Source organism: Lactuca virosa, chromosome 4 (genome assembly GCF_052849685.1).
Source record: "Lactuca virosa cultivar CGN04683 chromosome 4, Lactuca_virosa_CGN04683_v6, whole genome shotgun sequence".
In the NCBI taxonomy this organism is placed as follows: Eukaryota; Viridiplantae; Streptophyta; class Magnoliopsida; order Asterales; family Asteraceae; genus Lactuca; species Lactuca virosa.
Window position 1 is genome coordinate 150,035,384 of NC_136429.1, and position 13,673 is coordinate 150,049,056.

The 13,673-nt window shown below is 39.7% G+C and overlaps 1 protein-coding gene across 1 annotated transcript; it reads right to left on the reverse strand.

Annotated features, from left to right (window-relative positions):
• Positions 1-3,571: 3,571 nt before the first annotated feature.
• LOC145105215 (uncharacterized) lies at positions 3,572-4,147 on the reverse strand. The gene has a single exon (XM_079042345.1). It carries the CDS (start codon positions 4,145-4,147, stop codon positions 3,572-3,574), a length of 576 nt encoding a protein of 191 aa, XP_078898471.1.
• Between the last annotated feature and the right edge of the window lie 9,526 nt (positions 4,148-13,673).

Below are 13,673 nucleotides of genomic sequence, written 5' to 3' on the forward strand. Positions count from 1 at the left end.
GGAATGAGTCCAATTATGGCCAAGGAACTTTAACAATTAAGGCAAATGATCTCAAGTGTGTCCGGGGTAGTTCAACCTATACCAGAAGCATCTACCACAAGCCACAGGATCTCGAGATTTGCTCCTGCAATAGTTGACACGAAAGTTCCAAAGCGCTTCCAAACTCTCAACATGAAGCCTTATGATGGAACTACGGATCCTGAGTAGCATGTGGCATAGTACCGAGAAAAAATGGAGATCATTCACATCCCCACACACTTGAAGGAAGCATGCCTATGCAAGGGCTTTGGTTCAACCCTCACAGGATCAGCTCTTAAATGGCTGTTGAATGTTCCTCCTTATTCTATTACATCATTCGCACATTTAGTTAACATCTTTAATAATCAATTTTCTTGTAGCGGAACATTCGAGAAGATCACCAGTGATCTCTATCGGGTGGTTCAGGATCCTAAAGAATGACTTAAAGACTTTGTTAATAGGTTTGGCAGGGAAGCTCTGAGTATCCCCAACATTTACATGGCGACTGTTTTGGTCAAAAATTACACAAGTACTAATCATCCAAATTGAATGAGAGGTTGTGATGTTCAGATTGTGTAATAGCAAATGGTAAAAGAAAGTGACACAATGGTTTACAAGGAAAGCCCTTGATCCTTGCTAGGATCTCCGACATAAAACCTTGGGAGGTGATAATGATCACATGCCTTGATGATTTTATTGATATAAAATGATGATTACAGTGAATTATTAGTAAGAATAAGTGAACAATTTCGTAGAGTAAGCTTAGGCTAAAGAACAGTGTGTTGTGTGCAGAATACAAGTGTCAATTTATAGTCTAAACTAGCCAACAAGATGTCTGATATTTATGGGATCCTCTATGACCAACTTCACGAATGTTATTTGACCAAGTATTCCAGGTCTTTTGCATAGTTGAAATGATTCTTCATGGAGATTTGGTCTTCCCTTGACTACTTCTGCACACGTGTTAGTTACAGACAAAATATAACCATTATAAATATTAGTAAAATAATAACGGTAATTAGCTGGGATCCTGAGGTAGCTGAGGATGCTGGATATTCTATCAGGATTGTGCCATTTTGGACATACTCCATAATGGGTTGGGTCCATGATCGCGGACTTTTTCGAGGATCCTGTCTGTCGGGGTCCCTTTGAGGAAGGATCCTAGGGTCAGGATCTTCAATAGTTGCTACGCTTGTCGGATGTTTAGGATATTCTGATTTTTTCGGAGAGGGTTTCTATGGTTGGGGTTATTATATAGGTTATAGGAATCATCGTCTTTGGTGGGATCCTAAGGGAGGATCCTAAATTGGCTAATGCATCTTCTTCTGTGTTTTCTTCTCTGGGAACTTGGGTTACGCTAAAGTTTTCGAAATTAGAAGCTATTTTTTTGAGAATATCTAGATATAATGCTAATTTTTCAACTTTCACTGCATAAGATCCATTGTAGTGATTGGTTAGTAATAAAGAATGAACAAATAAATGAAGATCCCTGATTTGAATATACTTAGCCAATTATAGTCCCATGATGAGTGATTCGTATTCTGCTTTGTTGTTGATAGTGTTGAATTCACAACTAACTGCCTGGGGTATGATGTCCCCCTGTGGCGACTTTAGTATGATCCCTAGCCCTGTTCCTTTTTGATTTGTAGTTCCATCTGTGAACAGTGTCCATTTTCCCAGGTGTTCATCTTCTAGGAGTTGCTTGGCTTCCATGTCTACTTCGTTTTGTAGATCGTCACTAAAGTCAGCCACCAAGTCTGCTAATGCTTGTGATTTTATGGCGGATCTTGGTTCGTATCTGATGTCAAACGTGCTTAACTTCACCGACCATTTTACCATCCTTCCTGACATTTCTGGTTTTCTCATGACATTCTTAATAGGATAGTTAGTTTTTACATGTATAGTTTATGTTTCGAAATAATGTCTAAATTTAGTAGAAGCAGTTACTAAGGCAATAATTAATTTTTCGAGGTGAGAGTACCTAGTTTCAGGATCCAGTAGACTTTTACTTACATAGTAGATAGGATGTTGATCTCCGTTAAGATCCTTCGCCAGAACGACACTTACTGCGTTTGAGGATACTAAGAGGTAGAGAAGAAGTGGTTCTCCATCTATAGGCTTCACTAGTAGTGGAGCAGAGCTCAGATATTTTTTGATTTCCTGGGAAGGCTTTCTCTTGTTCTGCTGTCCACTCAAATTTCTTCTTCTTTTTCAAGATATCATAGAAGGGTTTGCACCTTTCTGAGGATCTTGATATGAACCTGTTGAGTGCTGCTACTCTTCCGGTTAGCCTTTGGATGTCTTTTGTTGAAGATGGGGATTTCAGCTCAATGATTTCTTTGATTTTCTCCAGGCTTGCTTTTATTCCTCTCTTGGTTACCATATATCCAAGGAACTTGCCCGACTTCATCCCAAAATTGCATTTGAGCGGATTCAACTTCATATTGTATTCGTCCTGGATGTCAAATGCTTCCTTAAGATCTCTAAGATGATCTTCAACTTTCATTGATTTTACTACCATGTCGTCAATTTAGAATTCCATCGTGTCCCCTAGCTTGTCTGTAAACATCCGATTGACCAGTCTTTGATATGTTGCTCCTGCATTTTTAAGACCGAAAGGCATTGTAGTGTAACAATATATACTTGTTGGTGTTATGAATGTTGTATCTTCTTGATCGGATGGCTCTATCTGGATTTGTTAAAATCCTGTTGAAGCGTCCATGAAGGTTAAGAGTTCATGCCCAGCAGTTGCATCTATCATAGAGTCAATGTGTGGTAGAGGGAAAGGATCCTTAGGACAAGCCTTATTAAGATCCGTATAGTATACATACACTCGCCATTTGTCGTTTTTCTTTTGTACGACAACCACGTTAGCTAGACATCTTGGGAACTTTACGTCCTTGATCATCACTGTTTTGAGGAGCTTCTCTACTTCTTCTTAGATGATCTGAATTCTTTCAGGTGCAAACTTCCTTCTCTTTTGGTGTATTGGTCTGAAAGAAGGATCAATATTAAGTTTATGAGTAATAATACTCTTGTCTATACCTGTCATATCTTCATGTTTCCATGCGAATGTCTTTCTTCTGGTTCTTAGGAAGTTCAACAGATCTTGCTCGATTTGTTCAGACATTGAGGATCCTATGAGGACTTTAGCTTCAGGATCCTCGATGCCCAGGGGCATTTCTTCTACATCATGTTCCTTTGCTTCTAGACCATGTCGTTCCCCATGTCTTAATTGCTATGCTTGTTGAGGTTAGGTTGTGGATTTCATAGAGGTCTTATAATATTCTTTCTATTCTTGTTGATCTCCCATGATCTTCACTGTTCCCCATGGAGTAGGCAACTTTACACACTGATAGTATGTTGATGGAACCGCTTTCATATCGTGGATCCATGGTCTACCTAGTATCACATTATAAGAAGATAAGTTGTCAATAACACACAAATTTTGTATAGAGTTTACCCCTTCTATGTATATTGGTAGCTTTATTTCCCTAATCGTGTGTTTTGTTTCCCCGCTAAATCCTATGAGGACTAAGGATTTCTTGATTATTTATGAGTCTGGGATGTTCATCCTTTTTATTGCATCTAGGAGTACGATATTAACCGAGGATCCTCTGTCAACAAGGATCCTTATGATGAAATGGTTGGCCATGTACAGTGTTATCACGACTCTGTCATGGTGAGGATCCTGAATTCCTTCCATGTCCGTCACGTCAAATGTGATTTCTTTTTCACTGCTAATCATGGTATTCTTCCATGGTCTATCTTCCTTTTCTGTTTTAGAGACCTTGGCGTGTCTTTTAGCCTGAGAATAAGAAGTACCACAGATGTTAGATCTGCCTAAGACAACGTTAATTATCTTGGCGTCAGAGGGTGGAGATCCTGGTTTCTCTGGGATCCTGTGACCATCCTGGCTGTTCTCCTTTGGTTTTTCTCTTTTTCTTCTGAGGGTCTCTTTGAGGTGTCCTTTACTGAGGAGGTAGCTGATTTCTTTTCTTAGGGCTATGCAGTCCTCCGTCATGTGGCCAAAGTCTTGGTGGTAAACACACCATTTGGAATTGTCTTTCCAAGTGGTGGATTTGTTTTCCCTTTTTGGCCATCTCGCTTTGTCTTCAAGATCCTGCATATCATGAATTACGCCTGAAACATCCACAGAAAAACAATAGTCAGTGATCTTAGGAAGCTCCTCTTCTTCTCCTTCATCTTCAAGGGCATTAACCCTGTGATGATACGGTTTGGAGTAGGGCTTCAATTTCTAGGATCTTTGGGTCGAGGATTCGGCCTTCCTATTGGGGTTCTCATATTGACTTGAGGGTTTGCTTCTCTTATCTATTTCTTAGTCCTCTTCAAGTCTTATGAACCTAAATGCCCGATACCTGACTTCATCCAATCTTTTGCATGGGGTCATGACAAGGTCTTCGTAGAAGGGTGAGTCCTTCCTTAGTCCCATCTTAGAGGCTTCTACAGCGGTAGCCATGTCGATGTTGGGGATGCTCAGAGCTTCCCTGCCAAACTTGTTGACGAAATCCCTAAGTCTTTCCTTAGGATCCTGGACCACTCGATAGAGATCACTAGTGATCTTCTCGAAGGTTCTGGTGCAAGAAAATTGGTTATCTAAAGTATTGACTAAGTGTGCAAAAGAAGTGATAGAGTATGGGGAAACGTTTAGCAGCCATTTGAGAGTTGATCATGTAAGGGTTAAGCCAAAGCCTATGCATAGGCAATCTTCCTTCAAGTGCCTTGGGATGGGAATGATCTCCATCCTTTCTCGGTATTGCGCTATGTGCTGCTCAGGATCCGTAGTTCCGTCGTATAGCTTCATGCTAGGAGTTAGGAAGCGCTTAAGAACTTCGGTATCAGCTATTACGGGAGCGAATCTCGAGATCCTGTGACTTGTTGGAGACGCTTCCTGTATGGGTTGGACCACCACGGGTACGCTTGAGATCATTTGTCTCAATTGCTGAAGTTCCCTGGCCATGTTTGGGTTTATTCCTGCATCAACGTTAGTATAGTTAGTATTAATAGTATTGTTGTTTAAGAAGTTACTAGAATCAAGGTTTCTAGGAGTGTTGAAAGGCTCATTGAGATCATGTTGGATATAGTGTCTAAGTCCATAACTTTATTTGGTATGTACTTGACCCGACCCGGCATGGTCCATTTGGGTTGCATGGCATTGCAATACTTGGATAGACTAAATGAGAGAATAAGGCACTTATGATTATTAATATATTATAAGTTCTAATATATTAATAATAGTATTATTTAATTAGTATTGATCAAGTATTAATCTAGTATTAATCTAGTGATCAAAGTAAGACTAATTAAATATATAGGGTTGATTATGACAATCATCAATTCTTTTATGGTGGATTAATGATCCATGGTTTATGGGTTTGGTTATAACCATATGGAGCTCCATGGATAGTCCATGGGAGTTACAAACCCATGGGTCATAAGAAATCAAGAGTCATGACAATTAAGGGTATTCATGTGTAAACCCTAATTGTGACAACACTATAAAAGGAACCCTATGGCTAGCAAAATAATGACCTAGTGTTACTAGAGAGGGCATAACCGATTTTGAGTGCTAGAAGTATTCTCTCAAGTTATTCCAAGTCTTGTGGTGTTGTGTGAAGCATTTGAGGCACAACATTTGGGGTGCTAGGCTCACAAAGTCTTGAAGGAATCCAAGCAACAACAAGGTATGTATTTCTACTAGTTTTTATGTTTTATGTAATCCCCATGCCATGCTAGTTAGGAAATAACCTTGAAAAAGGAATTTGCATGTATATAGAGAAAACATAGATTCAAGGTTATTAGGGTTGCATGTACACTTAGGAAGTGTTAGAATGCTCAAAAACCCATCAGTGGTATCAGAGCCTAGGATTGTTTTCTGTATACTTGATGCAAAACTGCTTAAAAATCGAAAATTTCTGCACTCTGACGACTGGACTCGCCGAGTCCATGGGGAGGACTCGCCGAGTCCATGAACAAATTCATCCTACTCGGCGAGTAGAATAATGCACTCGGCGAGTAGGAGCGTGCTGGGCAGTTTTTTCGAGTTTTGTTGCTGGAAATGGATTAAGATCATTATCACAATCTGTTTTGGACTTGTAAAATCTGTTTTTCAAAATGATAATGATTATGTTAACCCATTTTACATGGCTTTTATCAATTTTCAAGTATTGTATATGTTTATATGATTTCTTGAAATTGCTTGACATGAATTTGTGTTCATATGAGTTTAGAAGATCATAGGAATTATGTGTAACCTCCATGTGTGTTTAATTCATGATCTTAATGTCTATGATGGTGTCCATAACTTGTCCTCAAGTTATGGATAACCAAAAGTCACTTCTTTAAATTGTGATTAAAGAACTAAAGAAGTTTCATAAAATGAAGAGTCTTCATTTTTATGAACCATTAAAACTCATAAGTTACAAATTGAAGAGACTTGGAATAGTTTCAAATCTTGCCCTCAAGTTTTGGAATTTGAAAAGTCTTACACTTTAATACTTTAATTCCAAATTAAACCTTAGATTTTTAAAAGGTTTAAAAATCAACACTTATACTATTATTATAATTTTATTATATAGATATGTATAAGAATATGTCATTCTTACCGTTAGTAGGCCTCATTCACGAAGCCGGTCTATAAGGGGGGTATAAGGTTGTTGCCTATAAAATGGTGACTTAATGGGTGTCCACTCTCACCCACCGCTTCCTTGATCGGTGGAGGGTCGTTAGCCGAACGGGTAGGATACGACTTTAAATACTCGTTAAAAGTATAATGAATTATAAAGTAACTATACATTATAAATTCCCAATCTTAGTTACTTTAGGAAAATGTGAAATTGGTGCTAGCCCATAAAATTACACTTTGTACCTTACCAAGTCGTTAGTGGAGCGTGTGTGGTTAACCGGCACACTAACATGGACTAGTAAGAGTGGCAAAGGGTAACTTGACCTTATTATAGATCGGTGGAGCGTGTGTGGTTAACCGGCACATCGATTAGGTAATGTTGTTGAGGGTACCAAGTCAATTTGTATGGTTATTCACACCTTGTTTGTGATCCTCGGCATCCCAGTCACAAACTTGAGAGGGCACAATCGAGATTCAAACATGCCATTGAAAAGTTCAATGTATCTCAAAAGATCTAGGAGTTTCAAAACCAATAAAACCTAATAATAAAATATTTCGTTCTTATGGTGGAAATTGGAAAATCGTCATTTACCTACCTTCAAATATTTTATAGTTTGGATTACGGCATCCCTCTTCCAACTATAAATAGTTTGTTGGATCCTAGCCTTAATATTTCATTTGGGTGAATTATTAAGGATTCCTAATCTAATGAAACTTGTCTTTCTTTCCTTTCAGATGTCTTCTAACAATGCTTCTGGCTCAAACCCAACAGGCTCCTTTTCCCTTATGAACTTGTGTGGTAAGGTCATCTTTGATGGATCCAATTTCAATGAGTGGATCAGAAACATCAGAATGATTACCCGCTATGAGGACAAAGAATATGTCCTCGATAGGGAGCTTAAGGTTGTGAGTGAAGCCACTGCTACTCCTGAAGAGTTTGCGGAGTTTGTTGCACATGAAAAGGATGCTACTAAAGTAGCATGCATCATGATGGCCACCATGACTCCTGAACTTCAAAAATCCTATGAAGATTTCTACCCCTATGAGATGCACCTGGATCTGATGGAAAGGTACCATCAGAGCGCGCGTCAGGAGAGGTATGAAATCATCTCCTCCATGATAACCGCACGGATGAAGGATGGTGAACCCATCACCGGTCACTTGCAGAAGATGCAAAAGTTCGTTGACCGGTTGCTGAAGCTAAATGTTGACTTTCCTGAGGAAATGGCGATTGACATCATTCTCCATTCCTTACCTCCAAGTTATGATCAGTTTCGTATGACTTATCATATGAACAAGGAGGAAGTCACACTTAGCAAACTTCAAGGACTCTTAAGGACAGCTGAAAATGGCCTTAAGGGTAAAGCGGTTGCTACTTCTACTCCTTCAACAGCCCCTGTTCTGGCTATTGGGCAGGGAAAGGGTAAGAAGAGGAAAAACCCTTCGCAGGGTACCAAGGGTAAGACTCTTGATGGTTCCTCTTCAAGTGGGACAAAGAAAGGTCCCATTACTCCTTCTTCAAACCCAAAGGAAGCACAGTGCTTCTATTGCCAGGATAAGGGACACTTCAAGCGAAGCTGCCCTAAATATCTGCAAGATATAAAGGATGGGAAGGTTAAACCCACCCATGCAGGTATTTACACAATATTGTCTAATAACTCATCTAATGCTAATTCTTGGGTGCTTGATACAGGTTGTGGTATTCACATCTGTACTGATTTGCAGGCACTAAGAAGAAGTGAGCAAGTGGAGCACGGGAAGATAAACTTAGTCATGGGCAACAGGAAATCATCACCTGTTACCAAGATAGGAGTTTATTCTTTATTGCTTAATAATGGGTTAATGTTAGATTTGAATAAGTGTTGTTACTCGCCCGAAATGGCGAGAAATATTATTTCTTTTTATGGCTTGTACAAACAAGGTTTTACATTTTCATTTGATAATAAAAATGGTGCTATTAATGTTTATTACAATGATGTATTTTACTTTATAGCATTACCTTGTGATGGTGTATATGAAGCCGTGAATGTTGTAGACAATCTAGGAAATAATGTGTTGTATATTGATTCTTCAGATAGCTTGGATAAAGCATCCTTGTGGCATTGTCGTCTTGGACATGTTAACAAGAAGCGCATAGGCCAACTCCAAAAGGCTGGAGTCTTGGAATCATTTGACCTCAAGTCAGGTGATAGTTGCGAGTCTTGTTTACTTGGAAAAATGACGAAGTCACCCTTCACAGGTACTTGTGATAGGGGTGAAGGTTTGTTGGACCTTGTACACACGGATGTGTGTGGGCCCTTCAGAGTTGCTACAAGGGATGCTGATCGCTATTATGTGACTTTTACTGATGATTACAGTAGATATGGATATATTTACTTAATCAAGCATAAGTCAGAAACCTTTGAAAAGTTCAAAGAGTTTAAGCAGGAAGTGGAGAATCAATTGGGCAGGAACATCAAGATGATCCGATCCGATTGGGGAGGAGAGTATCTTAGCATTGAGTTCCTTGACTATCTTAAGGAATGTGGGATTGTCTCACAATTGACACCTCCCAGAACACCACAGTTGAATGGTGTAGCTGAGAGGCGCAATCGAACCTTGCTGGATATGGTTCGTTCCATGATGAGTCGAGCTTCGTTACCAATCTCTTTCTGGGGGTATGCCTTAGAGACTGCCGCCCATATCCTTAATCTAGTCCCTACTAAAAAGGTTGTCAAAACACCTCACGAGATGTGGACTGGGAAAGTTCCCAATTTGGACCACATCAAGATTTGGGGTTGTGAAGCTTTCGTGAGGCGTGAGACTCATGATAAACTTGAACCTTGAAGTGAGAGGTGTATTTTCATCGGCTACCCACAGAGATCCTTTGGTTATCTCTTCTACAGACCCAGTGATAATGTGGTCTTTGTAGCAAGAAGAGGAGTCTTTCGTGAGAGAGAATTCATAAGCCAAGGGGACAGTGGGAGGCAAATTGACCTTGAAGAGCTTCAAGAGTCAAGTGGTGAAGGAACCTCAAATGCTATCGACCAACCTGAGGAAGAAACTCCTGTTGATCCGATAGATGAGTCTGTACCTCCAAGACGTTCCACTAGGGTGAGGAACACACCTGATTTTTGTTATGGTTATCACATCACCACTGAAGGTGATACATTTATTAGTGACAGTACACTAATAGATTTGGATGAACCTAATAATTACAGGGAAGCCATGGCAGGCCCTGAGTCTGCTAAATGGAAGGAGGCTATGGACAGCGAGATTCAGTCCATGTATGACAATCAAGTTTGGAACTTGGTTGACAATGTACCAGGTCGTAAGACAGTTGGGTGCAAATGGATCTTCAAGAAGAAGACCGACATGGATGGGAAGGTACATACTTACAAAGCGCGACTGGTTACGAAGGGCTTTACTCAAACTCCGGGAGTTGACTATGATGAGACCTTCTCACCAGTAGCTAAGATTAAGTCTATTAGAGTATTGTTAGCCATAGCTGCATTTCATGATTATGAAATATGGCAAATGGATGTCAAAACCGCTTTCCTTAATGGAAAGTTGGTTGAGGATGTTTACATGGCTCAACCAGAGGGTTTTGTCGATACAAGATACCCTAATAGAGTGTGTAAGCTTGATAAATCCATTTATGGATTGAAACAAGCATCTCGCAGATGGAATCTTTGCTTTGATGAGAAAGTCAAAGAGTTTGGCTTTTCTAGGAGTGAGGATGAGTCTTGTGTGTATGTCAGGGCTAGTGGGAGCATAGTTAGCTTCTTTGTGTTGTATGTGGATGACATACTTCTCATAGGAAACGACGTCCCAACCTTGCAGGAGGTTAAGTCCTGGCTTGGGAAGTGTTTCGCTATGAAGGACCTTGGGGAAGCTGCCTATATCCTAGGGATAAGGATATTGAGAGATAGGAGTAAGAGACTAATTGGTCTTAGTCAGAGTACTTATGTGGATAAGGTACTGAAGAGGTTCAGTATGCAAGATTCCAAGAAAGGAGAATTACCAATCCAGAGTAATGCCAAGCTAAGTAAGACTCAGAGTCTGAATACAGAGGCTGAGATAGCTGAGATGAGTCATATACCATATGCTTCCGCTGTGGGCTCGATCATGTATGCTATGACTTGTACTCGCCCTGATGTGGCCTTTGCTTTGAGCATGGTCAGTAGATTTCAAGGGAACCCTGGCAAGGCACACTGGACAGCGGTAAAGAACATTCTCAAGTATCTGCGGAGGACTAAAGATTGGGTCCTTACCCTCGGAGGCAGTGATGACTTGAGAGTGGAAGGATATAGCGATGCTAGCTTCCAGACTGATAGGGATAATTTCCGCTCTCAGTCAGGCTGGGTCTTTATCCTAAATGGAGGGGCAATTACTTGGAAAAGTTCCAAGCAGGAGACAGTAGCTGATTCTACTTGTGAATCAGAGTACATAGCAGCAAGTGAAGCAGCTAAGGAGGCGATATGGCTAAAGAACTTCATCGGAGACCTTGGAGTTGTACCAGCTATAAAGGAGCCAACGGAAATTTTCTGTGACAATGAAAGTGCGGTTGCTTTGGCTAAGGAACCGAGAGATCACGGGAGATCTAGACACATTGACAGAAAATACCATTTCATCAGACATCGAATAGAAGAAGGACTCCTCGTGGCTAAGAGGGTATCATCAGATGAGAACCCAACAGATCCCCTCACGAAGGGACTGAGCAGGGTTAAGCATTTACAGCATGCGAGGCGCATTGGGCTGAAGGATGATATTAGTTTCAATAATTAGATTCCTGAAACTTGTAAAATGTAATTGACATTTGATGATAAATAAAAGTTGTTATTTATTTATGAGTAAGGTGTTACTATCTTGTGTTGATTGTTTACTATGTTTCAATTTTGCATGTTTTTACTTCCAGAATAATTATGTTATTATTCAAACCATCCACAGTCAGTCAAACTTTGGAAGTAAGTATTGATTTAAGACTGTCATGAATTTGGCTTGTATGATTTGTCTAAAAGTGCTTTGGACAATGCAATGGTTGCTACAACATTCATGAGTACTCATAAGGGCTGAGTATTGGATCCAACCCACGCTCACTTGCATCACTTCATGGAATTTATCTCGAGTGATCATGAGACGGTAATATCATATAAATCTTCAAACCTAGAGATATTAGTTGTTGACTATGAGTTGGTTATTCATTGATTGTACGAAAACGCATTGGTAACTCGATGTTATAAAACGTGCCTTTGTGAATAATTCAACAAGTAGTTAGTACAAGCATATCAGTCGAAGTTTATCTGTTCCTTCTAGAAATAGAAGCGATATTTCAGGGCCCCTCGATGATTTGGTTTTGACCTATGTACCGGGCCCGGTCAGAACCTAATTGATGTGTTCAATTTAGTTCTATGTCGAAACAAATCAGAGATCGAGAAACAAATGCTGGACAATAAGTAAGACCATGTTCCATGTGTTTGTGCGGCTGATATCATGAGAACAGAGGATTATATGATCACTTATCTTAAATGGCGTATCATCATCATCTCAGTTCCGAGAGACTTTGAAAGAGCTACGATTGCTAGTCGGATTTTGAAGTCATATTTGCAAATATAGTTATTAGACTTATCCAAGTGGGAGACTGTTGGATATAGTGTCTAAGTCCATAACTTTATTTGGTATGTACTTGACCCGACCCGGCATGGTCCATTTGGGTTGCATGGCATTGCAATACTTGGATAGACTAAATGAGAGAATAAGGCACTTATGATTATTAATATATTATAAGTTCTAATATATTAATAATAGTATTATTTAATTAGTATTGATCAAGTATTAATCTAGTTATCAAAGTAAGACTAATTAAATATATAGGGTTGATTATGACAATCATCAATTCTTTTATGGTGGATTAATGATCCATGGTTTATGGGTTTGGTTATAACCATATGGAGCTCCATGGATAGTCCATGGGAGTTACAAACCCATGGGTCATAAGAAATCAAGAGTCATGACAATTAAGGGCATTCATGTGTAAACCCTAATTGTGACAACACTATAAAAGGAACCCTATGGCTAGCAAAATAATGACCTAGTGTTACTAGAGAGGGCATAACCGATTTTGAGTGCTAGAAGTATTCTCTCAAGTTATTCCAAGTCTTGTGGTGTTGTGTGAAGCATTTGAGGCACAACATTTGGGGTGCTAGGCTCACAAAGTCTTGAAGGAATCCAAGCAACAACAAGGTATGTATTTCTACTAGTTTTTATGTTTTATGTAATCCCCATGCCATGCTAGTTAGGAAATAACCTTGAAAAAGAAATTTGCATGTATATAGAGAAAACATAGATTCAAGGTTATTAGGGTTGCATGTACACTTAGGAAGTGTTAGAATGCTCAAAAACCCATCAGATCATTGATCATAGATGCTCGGTTGTCCATAGTTGTCCCCCAGGGTGATGCTACAGTGGTAGGAACCGTGTTCTTCTGGCGATTTTTTGAGGATCCTGCATTATCAAAGTCTACGATCCTTGGTTGTACAACTATGGGTGTTGTTTCCTGGGATGTTTGAAATTCCGCCTTCATCCTCTCCACTTCTTTGACCAGTGCTCTATTCTCCTCCTGTTGTTGGGTCACCTGTTGCTTCATTCTCCTCATCATAGCAAAAAGTTCTATAGTAGTGACTGAGGCAGTCGGATTCTGGAGTCCTGAGGATCCCAAACTTCCTTAATTAGCGATCGAGGGGGTGGTAGGTTTTTGGTTGGAATAGAAGATTTTGAACACCACGGACCCACGGTGGGCGCCAAATTGTTTTAGTCAAAAATTACACAAATACTAATCAACCAAATTGAATGAGAGGTTGTGATGTTCAGATTGTGTAATAGCAAATAGTAAAAGAAAGTGACATAATGGTTTAGAAGGAAAGCCCTTGATCCTTGCTAGGATCTCCGACATAAAACCTTGGGAGGTGATAATGATCACCTTCCTTGATTATTTATTGATATAAAATGATGATTACAATGAATTCCTAGT